Here is a 26,553-nt window from a genome sequence, read left to right as displayed (position 1 = left end):
GTGGACAGCCTCTGCTCAGGTGGGATTTCCAGTTTCCTCTTCGCCAGACGCCTCTGAATGTATCATTCCCAGCGGCCTTTCCGCAGTCTGAGGAGGCTGCTCGGGAAACCTGCAGCTTTCCGCGCTGCTCACCTCTTATCCCGGCGAACTTGGCGCGTCCGCTCCTCCGTGGGACAGACTGTTGAAGGCACGGGCGGTCCGGCGTGGACTCCACTTCTTTCGGGAGCACCGCGGGGCCTCTCCCGCCCGCCTTACACCCGAAAGCGCCGGCCTGTCCTGAGTTCCCTTCCTGCCTCTCGGCCCTCGGAGCAGCACGGACCCAGCCCTGTAATGAAAAGCCATCCAGAACTTTCTCGAGCTGGTTTTCTGTTTTAAAACGCTGCCTTCAAGTTGCAGGTGGCTTTGCTGGGAGTGGTTTTGTGGTGCAGGTGAGTGGCCCTTGTCCTTGGCCAGGCCCAGGCCCCCAGGACGGTGTCCCCACAACGGGGCAGTGAGAGTGGAGATGAGGCCCCTCCCTGAGCTGCCAGGATACTGGGGGGAGGTGGGGTTGGGGGCAGGGAAGTGGGCAGCAGCAGCCCGGGTCCTGCCTACCTGGAGGGGACTGGGAGAGAGCTGAGCGGTTGACCCAGAGGGCAGAGGGCCCGCAGAGTCTTTTGCTCCCAGCTGGGCCTCCGCCAGGCATCACACGCTGTCCCAACAGCACACTCGGCCTCCCCGCAGCCTGACCGTGGCCCAGTCCCCTGTCCTCCTGCGTGGTGGCCAGAAGGGCTGAGAGAGGACACTGCCTGTCCAGTGCACAGGCAGCCCCTAGACTGTCCCCAGGCCAGAAAAGCCCTGCCCCTGCTGGAGACAGCAGCACGTCCGCTGAGGAGAAGCTGACCGCATCCTTGGCTGTCTCTCACGCTCCCACCCGGCACGGGGCCTGAAGAACCTCGGGTGCTGGCGCTCTGGTGGCCGCCTGGCCCTGCGGCTCGGCAGGCCCCTCTACACCGTGGATTTTGTGGGGTGTTTTCATTGAATGTCTCCGAAATGGTTAATGAGCGAGCCTCTATGGTGTTTAGACCAGCGTGGAGTTGGGCAGGTGGTGCCTGTCGCGGGAACCTCCCGGAAGAACAGAGCCACTGGGACGTGTGTTTCCCCCAGATTTCCGACGAGCCCTCTCTTCAGGGCGCTCTCCCTGCAGGATGGACAGGCCCCCGGCTGGTGTTTCGTGTTGCTGGATTCTGCTGGCTTGAAGGGTGTTGCGGATTTCCAGGACTCTTCACACAGCTCACGGCTGGCCGCGTTTGCCAGACCGAGAGCATCAGTTTGAAGTACTTTTATTTGCATTTCTTTGAAACAGACAAACAAAATTGGGGAAGACCTAAGTTATATGAAGCAGCTTCTCCTGCACTTTATTGGCAAGATTGAAGAACCGCTTGGGGGCAGTAGTCACACCCCCCGTCTGTCTGTCCAGTGCCCAGCCTTGCATTTGGCTCCTAAAAGCTGCTGAGTGGGTGGCTGCTCACGAAATTCACCTGTTGCGGCTGGGGTTCGGGCTGGAGTCGGTGGATGCTGTTTCTCCCCCTGCTGCCTTTGTGGTTGTGACTCCATAACAGTGTGTTTCTCTAAGGAGGGGCGTTTTCCTTTCTGATCTCCTGATTCCTTCTCCAGGAGCTCTCTAAGCTGGGCACGGCCCTTCCTCCGGTCCCACAGAGGAGGGAGGCTCTCCCCGCTCTAGCCCTGGCTTTCTCGCAGACCCCCAGGAAGCTCACAGCCGAGGAGGACGTGTTGAAGCGAGACCTGCGGCCTCTTTCTCACCCTTTCTGCCACGTCGAGCCCCAACTTCAGATGCAAGTCCTGGGGTGGGGGTGGGGGGTCAGCGTGGGTGTCCCCTGCCACCAGCAGGGGCCCAGGAGCTGGGTCTGGTGTGGAGGGCTGCGCCTGGGCTTGCGCGCAAGGCTTGGCGGCCTGGGAGGGGACAGGGCTGTGCGCTCACTCGGGAGACGGGGCCCAGGGCGGACAGCTGCAGGGCGAGGGGAAGGCCCGGGCAGGGAGCAGACCGCCGGAAGTGGGCGCCAGGCGTCCAGAAGGCCCGTGCACTGTTACCCCAGGGGCAAGAGAGGATGTGTTAACATTTTTGAAATACCATGCTGAATTTTTTTCTTTTACTAAAACATGTTAAAATTTGAATGCTGAAGAATCGTGCTACTGTACTGGCAGCTCTGTTTTTGGATTTGTTCATGTCCCACACATTCAAGGAGAAATGAGAAAAATCTTAGTCACCGGTGGGGGTGTGTGTGCGGGGACCGAGGAGCCGTATGTCGGGAGAGGCAGGGGGCAGAGGCGGGGGCGGCAGGGATTTACTGCACTGCGTCCATCTCTGCTGTCCAGCACAGTGACCCAGCCGTCCATACACATGCTCTTTCTCGCATTGCCTTCCATCCTGTTCTATCCCGAGAGTTGGGATATGGCTCCCTGTGCTGTCGAGTGGGATGTGCCATTAGACTTGGTAATTTTGGGGTTGGATTTGATTTGCTAATTTGGTGGAGAATTTTGTATCTGTACTCGGAGGCTTGCTGCTCTCTGGCTTTCCTTTGCTGCGCTGCTGTCTGGTTTTGGTGTCGGCGCAAAGCTGGCCTCGTCGGATGAACCGCGAAGTGTCCCTCCGCTGCTGTTTTCGGGAAGAGCTTGTGGAAAGTTGGTGCCGCTTCTTCCTTAAATCTTGGGTAGAATTCACCGGGGAAACTGTCTGGGCCTGGTGCCCTCTGTTTCTGGAAGGTTGTTATTTAGTAACTGAATTGCTGAAATAGACATGGGCCGATTGAGTTTGTCTTTTTCTCCTTATGTGAGTTTTAGTGGGTCGTGTCTTTCAAGCACCGGTCCGTGTCGCGTAGCTTGCAGAATAGGTCGGCCTAGGTTTGTTCTTAGTGTCCCTTTCCTTTCCTTTCAGTGCCCCTGTGGTCAGTAGTGATGACCCCTTCTTCATTTCTGATATTAGTAATTCACATCTGCTCTCTTTCGATTGGCCTGGCTAGAGTTTTATAAATTTTACTGATTTTCGGCAAAGAACTGGGTTTGCGTTTTGATGCTTTTCTCTGTGGATGTCCTGTTTTCGGTGTCATTCCTTTCTGCTCTTTTTTTTTTTTTTTAGGGCCGCACCTGCAACACAGGGAAGTTCCTAGGCTAGGGGTCCAATCAGAGCTACAGCTGCCTAAGCCACAGCCACAGCCACGTGGGACCCAAGCCACACCTGTGACCTACACCACGGCTCACAGCAGCGCCAGATCCTTAACCCACTGAGCGAAGCCAGGGATTGAACCCACATCCTCATGGATACCAGTCGAATTCATTTCTGCCAAGCCACAGTGGGAACGCCTCCTCTGCTTTTATGTTGTTTGTTTATCTCTAGTATCCTGTGGTAGCAGTTTAGGTGACTGATTTTAGGTTTTTGTTTTAAATATATGCATCTAATGCTCTTAGCACTGCTTTTGCAGCAACCTACAAATTTTTGACAAGCTGTGTTTTCATTTTTATGTAGTTCACAGTATTTCCATGTGTCCTTTTAAGTCCAGAAAGTTCCCCCAGGCCGTGGGCAATTGGCAGGTCAAAGAGCAAGTCACTCCTGGCCCCCTTGTCCTATTTTCAGCTCATTTGTAAGCTGGGCTTAGGAACTTCCACAGCGTTTTGTTTCTGCGCTTAGGGAGCTCGAAGCGCTTGAGCTGCACCCTCTCCTTCTGCCTGCCTGTCCTCCGTTTGGTGTGGGGGACGGAAAGACACGACGTAGGCATGACGTACCGAGTTGGCGCAGTCCCTTTTTAGTGCTGCTGATGGTCAGTCGCCTCTCTTTCTGGGAGGCCGAAGTGACTGATACCACAGTGGAAACTCGGTGCTCCACCCTCCCACACACGGGCCTGTGTAGCGTCATCAAAACCAGCCACAGTCCCGATTCCGACAGTCCCAGTTCCGTAATTGCCGTCGCTCTCTCCCCAGGCTCCCTGCGCGATAGAGCCTGTTTTCCGTCGCGTTCCTCATTTTTCTTTGTCCTTGGGACCTCGCTCCTTCCCATCCTTATTAAAGACCAGAGAGCATCCTACAGTTTTCAAGCCAAGAAGAAGCACCAACCCGAAGCCGTCTCAGTGTGGCACCTGCCGGCCCTCGCTGATGGCGAATGGATGGACGGCTGGCTGACGGAGGCACAGAGGGGCCGAGTGGCTTGTGGCTGTCTCACAGCTTGTTGGCGCAGCATCGCTAAAGTCTGGTCCAGATCTTGCTGTTGCCAAGTCCTTTTCTGAGTGCCCGTGACTGCCCTGTGCTCCAGTTTCCCATCCTTTGTCTCGTTCTAGTCAGTGCCGGTTTGCTCATTTGATGATCTGTAAGGTAAACTTAGGTTAATACTGGCTCAAACCCCAAGTCACGTTAGGAGCTTATCCTGAGGACGCAGCCACACCCACCCCCCGTGGAAGTTCATGTCAACTGCAGCCCCTTTCAGGGAGCCGCCCTCAGGCCCTGCGCCAGCCGGCGCTGCCCTGAATGCCCTCCTCCGGCTGCCCGGGCGTCTCAAGGCCAGCTCCCCGGCCCTCCGTGGAGTCGGCTCCCAGGTAGAACTTTGACCCCAGAGCCACAGGCAGGCTGAAGCTCCGTCGCCAGGCCGGCCCTCCGTCCTCGGGGCCCGGGACTTACACTCCCATCCCGCCTGGTCCTGCGTCCCCGCTTCTGACTGACCAGCCCCTCCCTTCGGGGCCTCTCCCCATCAGGGAGCCAAGAGGGCACTGTTTCCTTTACTGGGGCAGGCGCCCGTCTCTACCGTTTCGCTCATTTGGGGATCGTTTCCACACGCCTGGAGCGTAGCTGTGGACACAGCAGTGACACCCACTCTGTCCCTGACTCAGACGTGCGTACATGCAACTTCATAGAGAAAATCAGGACGCGTCTCATGCTTGGTGGCACCGTTGCGACCTCCGCCAGGAACCGAAGGCATCCGTCGTCCTTGCGCACGAGTCTGCGGACGCGCCGGGTCTGGGAGCTCAGGGAGACTGACGCCTCCGCCTCCGCTTCCTTCCCAGGCTCCATGGTCCCCTTCTCCATGCGGATCCTGCACGCGGAGCTGCAGCAGTACCTGGGCAACCCGCAGGAGTCGCTGGACAGGCTGCACCGCGTGAAGGCCGTCTGCAGCAAGGTACCCCGCCCCGCCTCCGGAAAGGCAGGCGGTCCCCGTGCGCCCTGCTTGCGCTGTTGCGCCAGGCACTGTTCCGGGGGGTGGTGAGCGGTTGGGGGCCAAGGTGAGTCCCGAAGCCCTTCCTCTTGGCGTTCCTCGTGAACGAGAGCAGGAGCGCTCTCCCTGGTGTGGAAATCTCGTGTGTGAACCGAGTCCGGGCTGCCAGGCCCTCCCGCGTCCGGCAGAGCCCCCGCGCGCCTGTGTGCGGTCAGGGGCAGCGTTTAGAGAGATGATGGGTGCGAGTGCTGCAGAATCGGCACACATCACACGGTGTCGGGACCGCTGTCACACGTGACGCTGCCTCCGAGGGCGGCTAAGGTTCAGAGGGGCCTCCCGACTTACTCTGGGCTGTGAGGTAATGATTACGTGGAAGACAGCAGGTGGCTCCCGTAGCGGGTGGCGGGGGAAGGGGTGGTCTGGGGGCTCTGTCTCCAGGCGGGGGCAGCCCGCCCTCCGAGGGCCTCGGTCTGGGCGCCGAAGCCAGCCTGCCCTTCCCGAAGCAGCCAGGCCGGGCGGGAAGGGAGGCGTGTCCGTGGAAGCGCTTTGCAGACTATCAGCAAACGGTAGGCGTGCGGCAGCGGGCGGGGTGAGGTCATTTGTACTGGGGACCTCCTGCTTCCTGTCCCCGCGGCTCTGGGGTCTGCAGGGTCGTCCTCGGTGCCCCCCGCAGGGAGGCAGCCCAGCCTCCTCCGGGCGCGGCCGGCCCCCCGTCCAGCACATGGGCGCGCCTGGGCGCCTCGCCCCCCAGCTTTAGATCAGCTTCCAGTTTTTATAACTGAAAAGATAGTAAGAAAACCTTTGCTCTCTTTGAGCAGTTGATTGGGAAATTATATTATGTTATCAATGCTTCTTAGATTCTAACGCTTTCTTTCTTCTTGATTTTTTTTTTTTTTTTTTTTTTTTTTGCTTTTCAGGGCTGCACCCGCAGCACATGGAGGTTCCCAGGCTCGGGGTGTAATCGGAGCTACAGCTGCCCGCCTACACCCCAGCCACAGCAGCGTGGGATCCGAGTCGCGTCTGTGACCTACACCACAGCTCAGGGCAACGCCGGATCCACTGAGCGAGGCCAGGGATCGAACCTGTGTCCTCGTGGATGCTCATCAGATTCTTTTCCTTGAGCCATGACGGGAACTCCCATCTTCCTTGGGTCTTCAAACGTGGTTAAAGTCTAGTTATTTTCAGAACTGGGAAAACAAAACTTGTGATTGAGAAACGCTGGCTTGGTGATGTCCCAAACCGCGTGCGGGTGACTTTCTAGTTGGCTTTCCCTCCGTCCGCATCCGGGGAGTGGGCCGAGTGCTGAGGCTGCGACCCTCGGCTCCCTCCCGAGCCCCCCCCCCGCCCCGTGGTCCGCACTCTCCCTGCATCGCCCACGCCCCACACCTGCCCCCACGTGCGAGGTCCCCGTGACGGGAGGGCCTGGTGTCGGCTCGGACCGGGCTCTGGACGGCCCCCTGCCCCTCTGGAGTCCAACTGCAGACATTCTTCTCCCCGCCCAGCTTCAGTTTGTGCCTGGTCACCTTGGAACGGATGCTCTAGGCTTTGGTCACACGTGTCCCTTGATGGTGCCGGGGTGGGTGCAGCTGCACTTGCTTCTGTGAGAAATCCGTCTCAGTGGGTTCAGGGGTCAGTGGGGCCCTCACTGGACGGGGGGTGGGGGGTCAAGCGGGAAGAGGGGCATCTCGCGGGAACATCCCTCCCGGGGCCAGGTTTTTCCTCTGCCCCTGCTCGGTTCCGACCCCGCCGCCCGCCCAGCAAGCCGCCCGCCAGACCCAGAGGAGGCCGAGTGGGACCCCGGGTCCAGGCCCACCACCACCGCAAAGCTCTGCTTCCTCGTCCAGGCCGCGTCTCTGCCCTTTGCTGTTGACATGCATGCTGCAGGCCCAGTGTGCTCTGAGGTCACAGCGGGAAGAGCCCGTGGGGACTTCCTCATTTGGAAATCTGCCCCTTTGGAAACTCCAGCTTGCATCACGGGAAATCCAGCACAGGGAGCCCTCAGCAGCCCCAGAGCAGCATGAAGTCTGATGTGCCAAGGTGACCCTCAGGGTCCCCCAGCTTAGTGACAGTCCTGCCCTGACACCGACACGGCAGCCCAGCAGCAGGCAGGCTTCCGTGGCACGGAGCGGTCGGGCCTTGCTCATCCTGCATCCCATGTTCTCACCCTCCGACTTGCGCGGAGGAGGGCAGCTGGCCTGCAGGTGCGCAGCCCTTCCTGGCAGAGTGACCGGCCTGTCTAGGCCTTGAGCCGCCCACCTGTGCAGGAGGCGGCCGGCAGCTGCCTCGGGGCGGCCGTGTGGTCGGATCACGATGCGGGCCAGTGACCGGGCGCGACACCCAGTCGGCGGTTGTCAGTATGGCCTGTGTTCCAAGAGCCCCGGCGCCTGTGGGAAAGGACTGACCCAGAGAAGTCTAGGCTCTCTAGGGAGACCCGGTCTGGAGTCAGCAGGGAATCAGTCCGCAGCCTGGGAGTTGGGCCTGCCCCCAGGGGTCTGTGTGCTGGAAGCTTCACACATAATACCCGTTCCCCAGATCTACGCACCCACCACCCGTGGAGGCTGACAAGGGACAGGTGCAAAGGCACTGGGGTGGCCCGGAGCTCATCGGAAGTACAGCTTTTGGGGCTGTGCCCTGCCTGAGACTCAGAGCCTGAAATTTAACGCACCAGGGCCCACAGACTTCTGGGGTTTCTGGAGGAGGTGTGGACGGGGCCTTCCCTCGGGCTGCTGGAGGTTTCTGAGAACCCAGAAATGTTCGTAAGTGACCCAGCAAAGGTGTCAGTTATCCTAGGCCGTCACCCTGCCCTCCCAGGAGAGCGGCAGAGAATTCAGAATGCGGGTTTGGTTTCTCTATAAGGAATAGGCTACAAGTCGCCTTTTTGAACTGTTTGGTGATACATGGGGTCGGGCAGCTGGGCCGTTGGTTCAGGCTTAGAGTTTCCTCCTTGGGCGAAACACGGCCCCTGTGGCCGAAGTCTCTTGCCCGCCCCGCCCTGCTGTCAGGGTGTGCTGGCGTCTGTGCTGCTGGGTGACGGCCCTCCCAGGATGGGTGTGGGGGTGCCATGGGGGTGGGGGCCCTGCAGCAGCAGGGATCCCCCGCGCGCGACCTGCCGGGGCTGGAGAAATGGTTCCCCATCTCCCTCAGCGGACACCTGGCACCACTCGGGATCTCAAGGCTGCGCGCACGGGGTGCTCTGGGCTGTAAATGGGAGGAGGGGGCCGGGGTGTGTCCTGGCGGCCGGCAGAGGAGCTGCAAAAACAGGAGGTTATCGGATGAGGATTGACCCCACCGGACTCGGCCCTGTCGAGGTAGCGGCAGGGCCGGCAGGAGAGAGAAGGCAGGGGTGCATTTAACTCCTAGATGCTGAGGTTTTCATTACTTGTTTCAAGGCCCCCTCCTCCACCGCCCCCACCCCAAGATTCACCCCGGCCACGGGTCAGGGCCACCAGCCCGGCCCTCGCCCACAGCCCCCACCGCGCTGCAGATTCCAGCCTCTGTAGCTGTGGCTGGTGTCACTGCCGGGCCGGGCCGGACCCTCTGCTGTGCGTGTGGCCCCTGAGGCCTCCTGTTTTCTTCCCCGGTACCTCTGGTCCCTGTCCCTTCCCTTCGTTCCCACCCTGCAACGTGGTCCCAGCATGGTCTCCCTTGTTTCCGGGTCAGCTTCTGGCTTTCTGGTCGGTTACCAGAAGACAGACTCCCTGAAAGGTGTCATTCGACCTGGCTGGGACCAGCTTGCTCATCTTCACGCGGTCACCACTGAACCCCGGCTGTGTCCCGAGTGGTCACGTGCTCACAGCAACGTGTCCCCACCTGGTGTGTGGCCCTGGGCCTGCAGTGAGCTGGGTGTTTGGGGCCGTGTTAGCTGGCGGGACCCACTGAGCCAGAGGGTGTCGCCCGAGGCCCGAGGCCTCAGGTCGGTCGTCCCACGGCCGGGACAGGAGAGGCCGGCTTGCAGTTGGCCCTCTCGGCCTCTCCCCAGCAAAGCGTGTCTGCCGTGGTCGCCTTTCCGCCTCCGCCTGCCTCCAAAACATCCCTGCCCAGATCACAGAGGCCGCAGCTTCTCCTTTCAGGGAAAGCAGATCCCACAGGCAGCGACCCAGAGCCCTGAGCCAAAAGGGAAACGATGGACGTGACGGGGGCCACGTGTCCCTGTGAAACGGTCCTGGACAGACAGGCTTCCGGGGACAGCGGCCGCTCCGGGGAGGCCCTGCGACGGAGCCTCGGAGCAGCCTCACGCTCGGTCTCTCCTGAAATCCCTGCAGATCCTGGCAAACCTGGAGCAGGGCCTCGCGGAGGACGGGGGCATGAGCAGCATGGCACAGGAGAACCGGCAAGGTCAGTGGCCGCCCGGCCCACCCCAGCCCCTCCCTGTCCCCCGCCTGTCGTCCTCCCGCCGCGCTTCACCCTCTCGCCCTCGGCTCCTCCGCCCTTCCCGGGAGAGGCCAGCATCTGGCATAAGCATCTTCTCTGGGGGATTGTCGTCCCAGAATGGACCCCTGGTCTGGCCGTAGAAGGAAGGTCCGTTTAAGGCAAGCTGGCCCAGTTACTGTCATTCAGACACGTCCGGGTCCTGCTCTCCCTGGCCCGAGGGGACAGCGGCTGAACCACCTGGCCGCACACCACCCGCTCCCCGCTGCTCGACCCCCCGCCCCCGACCCAGCCCCCAGAGCCTGGCCAAGCAGACGGAGAGAGGAGCTGTCGCTTCCCGTTAAACGGCGAGGCCGCAGGCCCGGCCACTCCCTCACCAGCCATCCAGCCTGGGAACGTGGCCCAGGTTTGATGAAGGGACGTGTCCGCCCTGAAGCTGGGGGGTCCGTCCCCCTCCCGTTTTCCTTGCTCCTCCCAGAGCCGAGAGCCCGGGGTCAGAGGGGCCACTGTCCCCATCAGGGCTGATGGACAGCCCCACCGCGCACTCACTGTCTCCTCTCTTGCAGCCTCCGTGCAGCTGTGGCGGTCCCGCCTGGGCCGGGTCACCTGCTCCATGGCCAACTGCCTGCTGCTCATGAAGGTACGACCCTCGGGGGTGGGGGCACCCTGTGGCAGGAGAGCACCCCGAGGCAGCAGGAGGGGCTGCGGAGCCGGGAGGCCGCTGACGCGCTCAGGCCTGGTGCACTTGAACTTGTGCTAAAGGAATGTCAGTAGACGGGAGACTTGACACTGGCAGGTTTCACTCTTCTAACGGGTTCTGGGCGATGGAATTGAAATCCTCGTTCATGCTCTCAACTCCTTGCCCTGCTTCTCTCTGAATTCGTCCCCAGCAAGGCAGCCTCTGTTTCCCGGGGTTAGAGGAGGTGGTGGCCTCGTCTGACCTGACCAGACCGTCCACAGCCCCAGCTTCAGGAGACAGGCTGCCCCTTGAAACCTGCCCCTTAGGCCCCAGTGCTGGGCGCCCCGAGGGGACAGCTGGGGACCGGGAGGCTGAACCAGCCCCAGCCGAGGGCACGTGACCTTCCTTCTCCCGTCTGTCCCCTCCCCAGGCAGGCCCGCCCCCGCTCACAGCCCCATTGGGAGCAGTGGGGGCTGAAGGCTGCTGCTGCCCAGATCCTTGGCTGCAAATGCCCAGAGCAGGTCCTGGCTTTCAGCACAGCAGGCCAGCTGCCCGGCGGAGAAATGTGCTCTGGGAGCTGGGGTTTAACCCCGACGGGCCGCCCCACAGGAGCACCATGTCCTGGGGCAGCCGTAGGTCCCCTCAAGGAGGCCTCGCTGCGTGTCCTGGGGGCCCCACCTTCCATGCACCCCCTGAGCTGCCGTGACACTGGGGTGTAGACCACCTCGCATCCCTCTCAGCTCTGGGCCCCAGAGCCGCCCCTGAAACTAGGCACAGAAGCTGGACAGCGTGGGTGGAGGAGCCCTGGTTCCCTAGGTTCCTTCCTCCCGTCCACTCCTGACCCTGCAGGTGGACCTGTCCCTCGTGCCACTGGCAGCTTGATGGCTTACACAGAGAAACAAGTTGTAAATTCACAGGCGGATGTCTCATTAATCACGAGCTAGACCTCCTCGGGAGGGCTCTCCGGCTCCACCGGAGGACTTTTGTGCGTTGTCGAGGCACAGGCATAGAAACTTCCGGGAGGAGAACCATCCTCTTTGCTGTGCTGTGGTCTTCTCCGTACGGCCTCGCGGCTCAGACATACTTTTACAGCAGATGCGATTTAATTTGAAATTTGAGCCTCTTTCATTGTCTTGAGTTTAAAAAAGTGAAGAATTTTACAATGAAAGCCTCAGCGAGGATGTGCGTCCTGCCGCCATCTAGTGGGCGCACCCAGCATTACAGCAGCGTGAGGCCCTAACAGGTGGGCTCGTGTTAATCAGATTATGCGTATGTGGACTAACAATGAGTTATTCAATCAGCCAGTTAATTATTTTGAATAACATTTCTATTACAGTGAAATAACTATTAATATAGCTTTTAACGAGGAGCAGTCTCCATACGTTTCCGCCCCGAGTATGTGCATGGAAAGCATCAGGCAGCGTGGCGAGTGCCCCAGGGCCTGGAGACCCCACCCGTCTCGCAGGTGCACGGTGTCCCCTCCGCTCCTGGGGCTCACGCGGCCTTGGTGCCTCGCGGGCATCCACACGGGCGCAGGTCCCGCCTGCCCAGCCTGCTCCGGCATCGAGGGACCGGGCAGCTCCTCCTTGCCAGCATCACCCTGCCCAGCCTTCCTGGTCGCGGCGCTCGTGTCGCAGCCACCAGCCCGCGGAGCTGCTGGAAGACGAGGTGAAGACAGGTCAAACAGGTCTGTTCCTGCGGGCAGGCCTCGCGCAGCCGAGCTCAGAGCCGCGTCTGCAGAGCTCTTTTCAGCCCTTTTCCCTTAAAGGGGCCCCGTCTCCTCACCTCCGGTACGCAGACAGTGGCGGGACGTGGTGATCGGGCCGAAGCTCTGACAACCTCCCGCTCCAGTGTGTGGGCGGCGGGACTCCTTGGAGCCTGCTGGAGTCCGTCCCCGTGGCTGCAGCAGCCACCAGGCAGCCCCGTGACCCTGCAGCTGCCCACGGCCCCCTCCTCTGACCTCAGTGGTGCCCACGCCTGTGGGTCTGCCCCCAGGTGCTGACCCAGGAGAGCCCTGCTTAAGCGGAACCGCAGCCAAATAGCTCCATCAAGGGTCGGGGCTTGGTTTTTAAAACCCGTCCTTTCCATTTCCAATTGTCGTCTGCTACCTTGACGCCTGGCCTGGAGCGCCCAAAGGTGAAGTTGAAAGGCAGTGACCCAGCCAGAAAGCCATTCTGGAAGGGGCGCTGACATGCCCCCTCCTCACCAGCAAGGACGGCAGAACCTCCAGGGCCCCGGGCTCGGCCCACAGCGTCACCTGAGTGAGACTCGCAGGCCAGGATGAACGTGGGCGAGATCCAGGGCCACGTGGTGCCAACTAACAAGAACTGAAAGTAAGGGCTGGAGCAGGTGATTCTCAGATGCTCCAAGGTCTCCCCAACCCCCTGGACGTCCAGAGCTCGGCTGGAGCCAGGCCCACAGCCCGTGAGGGTGCCCGCACTGGCAGCCAGGCACCCGGAGTCAGGGTGCCCTCGTTCACACACTCACCCTGCATGGGGCAGCGGCGGCAGGAGCCAGAGGCCCAGGGGCCGGGCAGGTGCAGCAGCTCCCTGCGCCCCACGCGGAAGCTCAGTGCCTTCTGATGAGCTTCGCTCAAAGCCGCCAGCCCGGCCTCCGGAGTCAGGGTGCCCTCGTTCACACACTCACCCTGCACGGGGCAGCGGCGGCAGGAGCCAGAGGCCCAGGGGCCGGGCAGGTGCAGCAGCTCCCTGCGCCCCACGTGGAAGCACAGTGCCTCTGATGAGCTTCGCTCAAAGCCGCCAGACCAGAGAGTCTTCCCTTTTTTTTTTTCCGCTAAACTGGAATTTTCTTTGTCATCTGTCTGTCTTATAACATCCCAACTCCAAACTAGTGATTCCAGCCCCAGTTTGCATGAAGGTTGAAAATGTAGAAGCATAAAGAAGGAAGAGCTCCCGCTGGGGTTGTACAGAGACTCAGACTACGGCTGTGGCCCTGTTTGTTGCTGAGCAAGCGTATAACCGAGTCGAGAAACAGAGCTGCCAACAGGAGTTGGCACTGCATCCGCTCATCAGACCAGACGGTGACCCTGCGTCTGAGAGCTCAGGGTGTCCCCGTGACTCTGCCAAGATGGCATCTCACACCTGAAATTCGATGGCTTCCACCTCTGCTTGTGGACTCTGCCCACAATGGCCCCGCGCCCAGCCGGGGACACAGGAGAATGGGGAAGGGAGAGGTGATGGCGCAGCCAGGAGCGCAGAGCTGTCCTGATGCCCCCATGATGCCCGGCACCCTCCTCCCGCGAGAACCAGCGTGCTCTCCCCGCCCAGCTGTCTCACTGGGCTTTTGTTACATTTAAGAACTTTCTCTCTCAAGTTCTAGCAAAGAAAATGTTGAAGAGACACTGTGAATAAATTGGGGGTATGTTTATGGCAGGTGGAGACAAGATTCACTTAACAGTTTTGTTGGGAAGGAGTCCACGTGAAACACGAAGTGCCCAACCTGAAGCCACAGGGCAGAGGCGGGCTTTCAGGATGCTGGTTACACGCAGGGCCCAGAGCCTGTTGGCCGCACCCGCCTGGGCCAGCTCCCCTCCCCAGGTGGTGTGTCCCCTCCCTGTGAGTCTGCAGGTGCTTGAGCTCCTGCGAACGTGTTCGAAGGAGCACCACCATTAACTCTGGAATGTTCCCTGGGCCCCGCAGGATTACGTGCTGGCCGTGGACGCCTACCACTCGGTCATCCAGTACCTACCGGAGCAGGAGCCCCAGGTGCTGAGCTGCATCGGCCGGATTTTCCTCCAGGTAAGGGGCCGGGGGCTGGGCGTGCCTTGGTGTGAGCTCTCGGGTTGAAGGAAGGAACGCTGCCGAAGCAGAAGTCTGTGCCCAGTGGTCCTGCTGTGGCTCCCGTGTTAAGCCCTCCAGCTTTGACACACTAGGAAGCCGGTTGCTAAGCATGAACGTACACACACGTTCATCTAGGAGGCGCTGAGAGGGATCACTGAGAAATTGTCCTGTTGCAGTTAGGAAAGTGCCGGCAAACCACCAAGAATCTTATTTTAACGTGGCTGATAGTAAGTCGCTGGTGTTTTGCTGGAAAGAGCGCCCCAGTCCGCGTGGATGGACGGAAGACGTCCTCTGTGGAGCCATGGTCCCGGGCACGGAGCCCGACGTGCCCGCTTTGCCAAGAAGGGCACAGAGCCAGGGCGCGCTTTGCTGACGAGGTGGAGAAGGGGTGCAGGCACCCAGGACGGCGGCCCATGCCTGCGGGTGCCTCTGTCCCCCCTCAGTCTCTTAGGGCTTCTGCATGACCCCCGGAGCTCAGGGGCGGAGCGTCCTGGGCCATCCGCTGTGGTCGGAGGAAGGCCGGGCGCACCAGAGCAGGCGCTGGCCCTTGGCCGCAGGGGTACCACCAGCTCAGGTTACAGATGGGCAGACTGAGGCTTCCTGGGGGCGTGACCTGCCTGAGGAACGAGGGCTCTCGGAGCTGGGGCAGGTCTGTTCACTGATGCGGGGTCTGCCCTCCATGCGCATGCGCCCCCGCCCCGCCCAGGGGACAGGGAAGGCCTCGGGGTCCCCACCCCAGGCTCGGAGTGAGGTGCGGGGGCAGGAACGTGTGCACCGCCAGCGTGTGAAGCAGCCGGGCTTCTCTCTGCTCCCGGTGCTTCTCCGGGGGAGCCTGCGCAGCGCGGCTGGAGCTGCGAAGCCCCTTGTGCGTTTGTGTCCTCTCGCCATCAGGTGGCCTCGTTCATTGGTCCCCGCGTGCTTTGCTGCATCTCTGCCCCCGCGGGAAGGCGAGCGCAGACCAGCCTGGTTGGTAGGGGCTGCGGCTGCCTGGGCTTCAGACCAAAGGAAGGAGGGGCCGCCGGCAGGGCTGCCCTCGGGGATCACAGAGCCTGTGCGCGCCCAGGCCCTGACCAGGACGCCCAGGGGTCGTCAGGTCCCGTGTGCGCCTCCGGCAGCGGGTTCTGCCCCCACCAGGCAGTGCCAGGCTGATTCCGAGGGCACCTAGCCCAGGGTCGGGGAGGGGCGTCTGATGGAACAGGGCCCGTCCACTTGCTCGGAAGCCCTTCGTGCCTTCACGGTCAGCATCTAAGCACAAATCTCCGCACAGGGACTTGGATCCTCAGGCAGTTCTAGGTCTTTCTGGACCACAGGCTGCTGGACCGGCTTCAGCTCAGGGCCAAGGACCGGGTTCAACTCTCCCTCCCCCAGGCTGGCCCTGCTCGTTGCCCTCCGCTGCCCTCTGGGCCCTGAAGCCCTGACCTGCCCAGAACCCACGCCCCACCCTCGGGGCTCCAGACACTCACTTGCCAGCACGTAGATGCTGACGATCCGCCGTGTCCTAAGCAGCTCTTGCTTAAAAAAAAAAAGTAATCAGTGAATGGTTACCAGAGTTTTACGCGCCTGATGTGTAAATGTCCCCAGTGTCCCACAGGATGCTAGGGAGCCATGTATGTGATGTTGACGGAAAGTTGTCACCTGCACTGACTAGAGAATTTTCTCGAAGCAGATTGGAGACATAAAAACAGCTGAAAAGTATTTTCAAGATGTGGAGAAAGTAACACAGAAATTGGATGGACTGCAGGGTAAAATAATGGTTTTAATGAACAGGTACGCATTTTTTATTTTTCTTCCAGTTTTATTGAGACGTAATTGACGTACAGCAGCTTCATGTTTAAGGCTGCGGCCTAACGTGGGTCCCTGTGCGTCGTGACGGGATGCTCACGGGACGTTGAGTGAACATCCGTCGCCTCGCGTAGATGACGCCCGAGGGCTTGCCCTGGGCGACGCTTGCACCCCCGTGGGCGCTGTTCCGTGTGCTCGTGTTGGACCCGGTACCGAGGCACTCACCTAGAACTGCCCTCGGCGTCTTTGGGCCGCCCGCAGCCTCCCCGCCGCCGGCCGCAGGCCCCACCTCTGTGAGCGCGTCTGGCTCTGAGGTGTGGCTGACCTGCAGCGCGGCGCCGGCTCCCGTCACACACGAGGGTGCTTGGACATGTCCTTAGCTTTCACACGGACGCCACGGTAAATCCAGTCACCGTCTGCCACCAAACAGAGATGTCACTCAGTCACCCACTGCGCTTCCTTCCCCCACCCCGAGATTGCGTCCCCACGACTCGTTTACTGGGGCCGGGACGTTTCTGCCTCCTGACCCCCCCCCAGCTGTCTCCTTCTGCTCCCCCCACCGCCCTCCCTCTAGCACCCGCCTGTTGGTTCTCTGCGTCTGGGACCGTTTCTTTGTTCAGCTGGGGTCGAGATTCCACAGCCAGTGAAGTCACTCACCGTCTTGGTCTCGCTCACTTAGCACAGTGCCCCCGGGTGCATCCGTGTTGTTGCAGATGACAAGATTTCATTTTGGGGGAAGTTTCCATTTGGAGGATACTAAGTCGGGGGTAGTTACGAACCCGACTTAGTATCCAGGAGGACACGGGTTCAGTCCCTGGCTTCTTCCTTCAGTGGGTTAAGGATCTCGTGTTGCCATGAGCAGCTGTGGAGGCTGGAAGCTGTAGCTCTGATCCTACCCCAAGCCCAGGAACGTCCATGTGCTGCAGGTGAAGCCCTAAAAAAAAAAAAAAAAAAAAAAATTCATGACTAATATTCCATTGTGTGTGTGTGTGTGTGTGTGTGTACACACGTGCGTGTCATCTTTCCCCTTCGGTGGACACTTAGGTTGCTTCCATATGTTGGAAATTGTAAATAATGCTGCAGTGAACGTAGGGCGCACGTGCTTTTCTAATGAGTGTTTTTGTTTTCTTCGGGTAAATCGCCAGGAGTGGAGGTGCAGGGTCACACGGTCACTCTATTCTCGGTGGTTTGAGGAACCTCCGCCCTGTGCTCCGCAGCGCCTGCACCCGTGGGCACTCCCGCGGGCAGCGCACAGCGGTGCCTTTTTCTCTGCATCCGCCCGGCGCTCGTTGTCCGTTACCGCGTTGAGAGGCGCCATCCTGACGGGTGCGAGGTGACAGCTCCCCGCCTGGATGTGCACTCCCCCAGTAGTGGTGCCTCGCACCTCCCCAGGTGCCTGTTGGCCGTCCGTGTGTCCTCCTTGGGAAATTATCTACTCTGACCCTCTGCCTCCTTTGTAAGTTTTTTTAGAATTTTTTAGGGCTGCACCTGCAGCATCTGGAAGTCCCTGCGCCAGGGATTGAACCCAAGCCACAGCTGCAACCACTGCTTCAACTCTGACAATGCCAGATTCCTTGCCCACTGTGCCACAGCGGGAACGCCTTCTGCCCATTTTTTAATCAAGCTTATTCTTTTTCTGCTTGTTAGGGCCACACCTGCAGCATATGGAAGGTCCCAGGCTAGGGGTCAAATCAGAGCTCTACAGCTGCCAGCCTACACCACAGCCACAGCCATGCAGGCTCCCTGACCCACTGAGTGAGGCCAGGGATCGAACCCACATCCTTGTGGATACGAGGCAGATTCATTTCCACGGCGCCATGACAGGAACTCCTTTGAGCTCTCTCGGATGTTGGCTCTTACCCCTGATTGGTCATGTCACTTGCAGATATTGGTCTCCCATTCAGAAGGGTGTCCTTTTTGTTTTGCCAATGGTTTCGTTTCCTTTGCTATGCAAAAGCTCGTAAGTGTAATTAGCCAGCACTTTTTTATTTCTTGTTTTATTTCCATTCCTCTAGGAGATGGATCCAAAAAATATTGCTGTGGTTTATGTCAAAAGAGTGTTCCTTCTATGTTCTCTAGGAGTCTTGTGGCTTCTAGTTTTACATTTAGGGCTTTTATCCATTTTGAGTTTATTTCTGTGTTTGGTGTTAGAGAATGTTCTAATTTCAGATCTTACGTAGAGCTGTCCAGGTTTCCCAGAACCACTTAGGGAAGCGATTGTCTTTTCTCCACTGTAGGTTCTTGTCTCCTCTGTCATAGGTTAATTAACCATAAGTGTATGGGGTTATTTCTGGGCTTTTGTCCTGTCCATTGATCTACGTTTTTGTTTTTGTGCCAGTGCCGTGCTGTTTTGATGACTGTACCTTTGCAGGATGATCCGAAGTCAGGGAGCCTTCTTCCTGGAGCTCTGTACTTATTTCTCAAGATTGTTGTGGCTGTGGCTCAGTAGGCTAGGATCTGACATTGCCACAGCTATGGTGTAGGTCACAGTTGTGGCTCGGATTCAGGCCCCGGCCCAGGAACTTCCATGTGCCACGGGTGTGGCCTAAAAAGGAAAAGACAAGATTTGTTCTAGTCCCGTGAACGACACCATTGGCGGTTTGGTGGGAATTGCATTGACGCCGTCCATCACCCTGGGGTGTGGTCGTTTTGACGGTATTGGTTCTTCTAACCCAGGAGCATGGAGCATCTTACCGTCTCTCTGTGTCATGCTCAGTTTTCCTCATTAGTGTTTTGTTTTGTTTTCTGATTTATTCCCCCATATGTATTTTATCCTTTTTGATGTGACAGTAAATAATTTTTCTTTTCTTTTTTTTTTTTTTTGGCTTTTTAGGGCTACACCTGTGGCATATGGCGTTTCCAAGGCTAGGGGTCTAATCGGAGCTATGGCTGCCGACCTACACCGCCGCTCACGGCAACACCGGATCCTTAACCCACTGAGCAAGGCCGTGGAGCAGACCCGCAACCTCCTGGTTCCTAGTCAGGTTCACTTCCGCTGCGCCACGACGGGACCTCCCTTCGTTTTTCTTTCTGATAGTCCGTTTTTAGTGTGAAGAAAGGCAAGGGCTGTCTCTTAACTTCGTGTTTCAAATTGGATGAACTACAGGGTAAAACAATGGTTTTAATGAATAGGTTTGTGTTTTTTATTGACCATTTTCTCCAACGTCCCATCAAGGTAAACTGCACAGCAGAGCCGGCTCTGTCCTGGGCTCCATCAGGGGCCCAAGAAGTGTGTTTCCTGGAGTCGCAGTTGGATTCCTTTAGTCATAAAGTTCTCTAAGATTTTTTTTTTCTCTTGGGTTTTAAAGTGCTACTTTATGCTGCCTCCAGTTTTCAGCATAAATGTGTATAAATTTTAGTATCTCTAGTCCACCAGCCATTCTAATGCCTGTGTGTTGGTGTCTGCGGTTGGCTTTTATGAGTAAAACAGTCCACTATAAAGTGAGGCTTTGTGTGGGTGGGTTTATGCTCATTAACATGAAGCTATTTTAAAAAAAAGGGCCAAAAAAATGGGAGTTCCTGTTGTGGCTCAGTAGGTAACGAACCCAGCTAGTATCCATGAGTGTCTGGGTTCGATCCCTGGCCTCGCTCAGTGGGTTAAGGATCCAGCGTTGCCGTGAGATGCAGTGTAGGTCGCAGATATGGCTCAGATCCCGTGTTGCTGGGGCTGTGGTGTAGGCTGGCAGCTGTAGCCCAGATTCAACCCCTAGCCTGGCAACCTCCATATGCTATGGGTGTGGCCCTAAAAAAAAACCCATCATAATGAAACTACTGCCTGGGGTGAAGCTCCCACAAGGAGAGAGTCCAGGTGGAGCAGGGACCAGGCTGTCCAGCAGGAGGTGATCTGGGTGAGGCTCCGACGCCTAGAGGACGAGGAGGCAGACCCCCTGCCATTCGCCCCCCGAGCGCATGCCCCCCACGGCGTCTGGACAGCCCTGAGCCCCGTGCCCAGAGGACGCCCTGAGGGGCAAACGCCCTCCAGTGCGGACAGCGCGTCCTGCCCAGTCCTTTACATGCTGCTTGTTTCCAGAGCTTTCCTCCACCTCGGCCAGAACAACTTTGCAGAAGCCCACAGGTTCTTCACGGAAGTGCTAAGGATCCAGCCAACAAACGCGGTGGTAAGACATGGAGTCGGGGGCGGGGGGCGCACCCGGGCTGGGGGGGGGCACCCGCAGGGGCTGGGGGGGTCCTGGCCCCCCCAGCAGAGCCCCGCATGTCCCCCCCACCCCCCGCAGGCCAACAACAATGCGGCCGTGTGCCTGCTGTACCTGGGCAAGCTCAAGGACTCGCTGCGGCAGCTGGAGGCCATGGTGCAGCAGGACCCGCGGCACTACCTGCACGAGAGCGTGCTCTTCAACCTGGCCACCATGTACGAGCTGGAGTCCTCGCGGAGCCTGCAGAAGAAGCAGGCGCTGCTCGAGGCCGTGGCCAGCAAGGAGGGGGACTGCTTCAACACGCAGTGCCTCAAGCTGGCCTAGGCCCCGCCACGGCCACCAGTAAAGCCTCCCGCCCCCGTGCTTGTGGCTGCGTCTCTTGGTCTGGACCGGCCCGGCCAAGGCCCAGGCCGAGCTGGCCGTCCGCACGCAGGGTGAACATGGCCCGGGGCTGCGGGGGGCGGGACACAGCGGGCCCCGCACGTGGGCTGATTCAGAACAGCTCAGAGAAGAGCTGAGCAACATAGCAAGGCCCACTGGCTCTGTGCCGAACATTCTAGAGGCCTGGACAGTGCGCACGGACCACAGGCCCCATGCCACCGTGTGTGGACCCCCCATCACTGCAAGTGAGGCGGGGGTCTCAGCCCAGCAGGGCGGCTGGGTCTGCCGGCCCTCGTGCGGGGCTCAGTCCCAGGGCCAGGCCCTTTACGTGAGGGTGGGCCAGGCGCCACCTGGGCCCATCCCCGTCTCCCAGCATGACCGGTGCCATCGCGGGGGCAGGGGCCCCGCCAGGGTCTTGCTGGTGGGAGGAAGAGCTCCCTGAGGCAGGACCAGTTCCCTGGGACCGTCCCCAACCCCCCCGCGGGCCCCCCACATGGGGTCTCCCCATCAGGCTGCTCTCCCAGCCTCGCCCTGCACCCCGGGCAGAGGCCACCCCAGCTGAGATCTCTGACCTCAAAGGGGAGTCAGGAGTGGACACAGCTCACATCGTCCTCTTCCAAGTCACGTGACTGGAGTCAGGGCCGCAGCTGCTGGCCCCGGAGCAGGTGCAGGCCCTCCAGGGACTCGTGGCCCCCGTCAGCTCCATCTGGCAGAACCTCGGGGCCCTGCCTGTCCGCCCCCGTCTGCCCAGGCTCGGCCTCCCATCCCCGCGTCCTGGCCCGGGTCTCCCTCCCCCCGGCTGCGCATCCTCCTGGCAGCACTGCCCAGCGGCGGTCCTCGCTCTGGGACCTCGCGGACATCCACCACCCCGCCCCCACCCCGGGCCCTGGCCCCCGCACAGGAGAACCTTCTGGAGGGGCCACCCTGCTGTTTGGTCCGCAGGCCCAGGCACCCCTGGGCTCAGGCACACGTTGGCAGAGGCTGGGCTGGGATCGCCTGTGTGGGGGGACAGCTGCCAACATCCCCAGGGCCTGCTCTGACCTGGGACTGGACCCCGCCCACAGGACGGGACAGCTCGAACCTCCTGCCCTCCGTGGACCTGGGGCGGCGGGGCGGGCGGCGGGGCTCCGGCCCTGCATGGCCAGACCGCGTGCCCAGGCCACTAGGACGTCGTGGCCACAGGTCTAACGTTCTCCCAGCAACACCCGAGCCTTCGGCCTCCAGTCCTTGCAGGTGACGGAGGCCAGTGAGAGCCAAGGCCAGTCCCCCTCGGTTCAGGGGGAAGGGGCGAAAGTCAGGTTTAACTACGCTCAGAAGGAAAGGAGTGGATGTCCCTTGCTGTCCTGAGACTGTGGCCCAGAACCGACCTACTGGGCTGTCAGCTTGGGCCGGTGTTCTTCGTGAGCCGCGCCCTCCGCGCTGCTGTCTGCACGTCCCGCTCCCCTGAGCCTCAGGCGGGCAGCCCCAGCCCCAGCCCCGCGGGTCACATGCACAGGTCACGCGCAGCGTCAGCAGATGTCTGTCCCTGAGTGAACGAGGCCACAGGCCACGCTGCCCGCTGGGCACGCGCAAGGGGTTCTGAGCAGCCGAGAAGGAGCTGGGCTTCCTCCCCAGCCCAGTCGCTGAGAGGGGCGGGCAGTTTGTGAAGATTTGCCTGAACCATGAACTCTAGTTTCTTGTCACCCATGGCCGTTACAAACACCGACGCCTGAGCTGTCGCCCTTTCAGGAAGGAGCCGTATCACTTTCTTATTTTTCTCCTCCTGCTGTTCAAGAAAAAGCAAAACTCAGATTTCTCAAGCCTCGGTGTCTCTTGTAGAAATGCCATTTCAGGAGTTCCCGTCGTGGCGCAGCGGAAACGAATCTGACTAGGAACCGTGAGGTTGCGGGTTCGATCCCTGGCCTCGCGCAGTGGGTTGGGGATCCGGCGTTGCCGTGAGCTGTGGTGTAGGTCGCAGTCGTGGCTCGGATCTGGCATTGCTATGGCTCTGGCATAGGCCAGAAGCTATAGCTCTGATCAGACCCCTAGCCTGGGAACCTCCACATGCCACGGGTGCAGCTCTAAAAAGACAAAAGACCAAAAAAAGAAAGATGCCATTTCAGCATGGTCTCTGTGCTTGGTTGGGAGCAAGGGCTGCTCAGGTGAAACAGGGTGGCAGCTAAGTTTCTAACGTGCCAACCCGATGAGCCATTAAACTAGAGGCCTGAGCCACCTGCCCCAAAGGAAGAACCCTCGGCCTCCCGCCTGGGGCACTCTCTGCTCCTCTTAAGGCCTCCCGGCTGCCAGCCTGTAGGCCATTCTCACAAGAAGAGACCAGTCCTGCTCCCGACACCCCGGACGGGACACGGGCCCAGGTGGGCAGGCGTCCTGACGGCCAGGTAGGAAGCACTTGAAGACTCTTCTTTGGTTTGTTTTTTGTTATGACTCCTTAAGGCTGGGAAAACCTGCGGGACAGTCAGAAACAGGCCCGGTCCGCAGCTGGCACCGTCACGGCAAAGGTCCCCAAAGGTGGTTCTTGCGGAGACAGTGCCACCTCCAGCTGACGACAAAGGCGCTGACCCATGGTGTGGACCACAGGCCAGGTTAGGCCGCCGGGCCTGGGCCTCCATTTCCTTCTTGTCAGAGGGGGACAGAGGCCGGCGACGGCTTCTCCGGTGGCCTCCTGCCCCCAGCCCTCCGCCGGCTCCCACCGCGGAGCGAGGTCTGCCCCTCCCCCCACGGCTGCTCCCGTCCCTCTGCACCTGCTGCTTCCTTCCTGTGTCGACAGAGCTGTGCCCACAGTGTCCCCAAAACTCCCAGGTTGAAGCCCTCCCTGCAGTGTGGCTGTGTGTGCAGATGAGATGAAGTCACAAGGCGGGGAGGGGTGGGGGGGTACGGCGTCCTCACCCGAATAGACGCCAGGCACTGTGCTGTACAGAGAAATCGACAGCACACTGTCGGTCAACTACAACGACAATAAAGGACAGCCGCCGGGAGTTGCAGCAGAGTAAGGGCCACATGAGGACGCAGCCAGCCCAGCCGGCACCTTGATGACACGCTCCAGCTCCCGGGGCCAAGAGCAAACATCTGGGGTTGAAGCTGGGCTGACAAACACCCAGACACCTGGGGGGGCAGGACCCCACCCCACTGCCACTCACCAGCTCCGTGCTCAGCTCTGCCCTCTCTCCTGGAGGGCGAGGGGCGAGGCCGTCCGCTGGGGCCTGGGAGCCCTGAGGAAGCAAGCAACGTACACCTGCCCGGGTCTGGACCCGCCCCCAGCCAGAGGCTTGCCAGCTGGAAGGTGTGGCTGTGCCCTCCCGCTCTGGCCAGGGACTGGGGGCCCTCAGCCCATGGAGCGCCTCAGCAAGCCCGCTCAGGCGGGGCTGGTGGGAGAGGAAGGGGAGGCAGCATTTCTAGAAGACAGAGCAGCCCCTGAGCCAAAGGTATTTAACCAGAGGGAAGACAGCCCTCCATACATGGTGCAGGGACACTGGATGGCCACGCAGAAGAATGAAATTAGAATACTCAACACCACACACAAAATCAACTCAAAAGGGATTAAGGACCTAGATATGAGATGGGATAGTATAGAACTTAAAAGTGTCTGCACAGCGAAGGAAGCCGTAAACAAAATGACACAACCACGGAATGGGAGAAAATCTTTGCAGATAAAGCAGCTGACAAGGGGTTAATCTCCAAAATTTACAAACACCTGCAGCTCAATACCGAAAAAACAAACCACCCCATCAAAAGATGGGCAGGAGATCTAAACAGTTCTCCAAAGAAGACATACGGATGGCCAGAAAACACATGAAAAGATGTTCAACCTCACTCATTAAATAGAGAAATGCAAATCAAAAACCCTATGAGGTACCACCAGCTAGAGTGGCCATCATCCAAAAGTCTACAAACAATAAGTGCTGGAGAGGGTGTGGACAAGAGGGAGCCCTATTGCACTGTTGGCGGGATTGTAAATTGGTGCAACCACTGTGGAAAACAGTATGGAGATGCCTCAGAAAACTAAACATAGAACGACCGATCCAGCAATCCCACTCCTGGGCATCTACCCAGAGAAAACCATGACTCAAAAAGACACACATACTCCAGTGCTCACTGCAGCGCTATTTGCAACAGCCAAGACATGGAAACAACCTAAATGCCTGTTGGCAGAGGTGTGGTACACATACACAAGGGAATATTACTCAGCCGTTAAAAACCGGCATTTTTAGCAACATGGATGGACCTAGAAACCATCATGCTAAGTGAAGTCAGTCAGACAACGAGACACCAACGTCAGATGCTTCCGCTGACATGTGGAATCCGAAACAAGGACACAATGAACTTTGCAGAACAGATGCTGACTCACCTTATGGTTTCTAAAGGAGACAGGTTGTGGGGATGGCCAGGGGTTTGGGATGGAAATGCTATAAAATTGGGTTGTGATGATCATTGTATACCAATAAATTAATAAAAAAAACTCATTGGGTAATAAAACAATCTTAACAATGCATGTACATAGTGAGGAAAATCTGTAAAGTTGCTTTTCATGTACATGAAAGCATTAAAAGCTAATAAATCAAACTGCACTGAAAAAAAGTTACTTAACCTGGACGGCAAGGCGCACTGGTCCTGAGAGAGGGACCGCCGGGCGGGACGCACGCCTGAGGCAGTGGCTTTCTGCCCAGCAGTGGTCTGGGCTCTCCTTCCAGCCCTCAGCCCTCCCTTCCTGCTCCTGCTGGTCCAGAGGGAGGTGAGTGGGTGGCGGTGGGCCCCTCCTCGTCCCTGCAGAGGCCCCGAGCTCCCTCTGTAACGAGCACAGGATCAGAGCAGTACCCACCCCCGCCCCTGCCCCCTGCCCCAGCTGCAGATCCAAGATTCCCTCGGCTGCTCCCGCTGGAGGCCTCAGGCCGTACGGGAAGTACACCCAGCCCTGCGCCGGTGACCGCCCGCCCGGCTGTCCCGTGACCACCTGACCCTCCGAGCCTTCTCGGCCAGCTTCTCCTGTGTGAATGCGGATAATCCACTTGTCTGAGAGTCAAGTAGGGTCACGTTTGCACGGGAATTCCCAGCACAAGAGCAGCCCAAAGTAGATAAACTACAGGCCAGCTCCCCCCTCATCCGCGACACCCCCCCCCAGGACAAGTCCAGCCTTTCACTTTTATCCGAAGAAAGCAAAAACATGCGCCCCTATGTTCACTGCAGCATTATTCACAATTTCCAAGATACGGAAGCACCGTCAGTGTCCGCTGGCTCTCCCTCTGCCCTGGGCGAGGACACAGCCAGGAAGAGGCCCCCCCGGAGCCCGGCCCTGCCGGGGGCGGGCACCCACCCCCCAGCCATTGAAACCCAAGGCTTGGCCCCAGGTGGAGACGACCCTGGGGACCAGGCACGGAGCGGGCGGAGCAGCTGGCTCTCCTGCCGCAGATGCTTCAGAGCAGAGCCCGGGGGCCAGAGCCTGACGGCCGAACTCCTACCCCAATGCTGCCCGAGAGCCGGCCGCCCTCTCCTGTCCCCATCCTCCGCCTGCCCAGAGCCGGGCTCCTCTCCCAAAGCGGTCCGGGCCGCCCTCTCTGTCCCTGGAATGAACCTGGCGCCTCCCAGTCCCTTGGTCCGGAGACACCGTGGCTGCTCCTGCATGTGGCCCCTCGGGGCATGGACGACACCATAATAGCCCCTCCTTGGACACTGCGTGTGACATCGAGCTCCCGAGCCAGCTGTGGTCCCACAGAACCCGCCCCCTGGGAATTGGGGGGACCAGAGCTGGGCAGTCACTCCAGCTCGCAGTGGGGCCGGGAAGTGAGGCTCCAGCACCGTCCATGCCACTTCCACGGCGAGGGGCCGTCTCATGTGCAGCAGGGAGAGAGGGTGACGCTCCTGCCCACAACAGCCTCCTGGCCGAAGCCCTTGACAGCGCCTGCCTGTCACAGCACCAAAGCCCCAACAGGACGGCAGGACAGCACAGCGGGAACAGCGCGAAGCACAGGATCAGGGCCAACGGGACGGGACCCGCCATCTGGCAAAGCCTCGGAGACACAGGGGTCGGCGCCCAGCTGGCGCCTCCCCCGGGGGGACCCCCGTCTCCAGAGGTGGCCAGGGCAGGAGGGGCTGTGGTGCGCAAGGACGCACAGGCCCCGCGTGCCACCCTCCCGCACTCCCGGCCTGACGCCTGGCGTCGCCCGTGGGGACAGGCTGCCCGCCCCCGTCTTGTTTCTCCGT

The 26,553-nt window shown here is 59.7% G+C and overlaps 1 protein-coding gene across 2 annotated transcripts in view; it reads left to right on the top strand.

The window, feature by feature from the left end:
* The window catches only part of TRAPPC12 (trafficking protein particle complex subunit 12), a 50,894-nt gene extending 25,976 nt beyond the window's left edge, over positions 1-24,918 (top strand). Inside the window, exons 6-12 of one of the 2 annotated variants that reach the window (XM_003354951.5) lie at positions 5,046-5,158; positions 9,457-9,529; positions 10,129-10,202; positions 13,901-13,999; positions 15,708-15,808; positions 19,854-19,941; positions 20,059-24,918. In XM_003354951.5, the coding sequence (XP_003354999.3) occupies positions 5,046-5,158; positions 9,457-9,529; positions 10,129-10,202; positions 13,901-13,999; positions 15,708-15,808; positions 19,854-19,941; positions 20,059-20,301 (791 nt within the window). In that variant the 3' untranslated portion in view covers positions 20,302-24,918. The remainder of the gene's footprint in view (positions 1-5,045; positions 5,159-9,456; positions 9,530-10,128; positions 10,203-13,900; positions 14,000-15,707; positions 15,809-19,853; positions 19,942-20,058) is intronic. The other variant, XR_014839866.1, reaches the window with a different exon arrangement.
* Positions 24,919-26,553: the final 1,635 nt, after the last annotated feature.

The sequence above is a fragment of the Sus scrofa genome, chromosome 3, assembly GCF_054392235.1.
Source record: "Sus scrofa isolate SSC_HxYL_T2T_F1_AM1 chromosome 3, Sscrofa_HxYL_maternal_Yorkshire_Landrace_v2.0, whole genome shotgun sequence".
NCBI classification, from domain to species: Eukaryota; Metazoa; Chordata; class Mammalia; order Artiodactyla; family Suidae; genus Sus; species Sus scrofa.
This window is presented reverse-complemented; position numbering and strand designations above follow the sequence as displayed.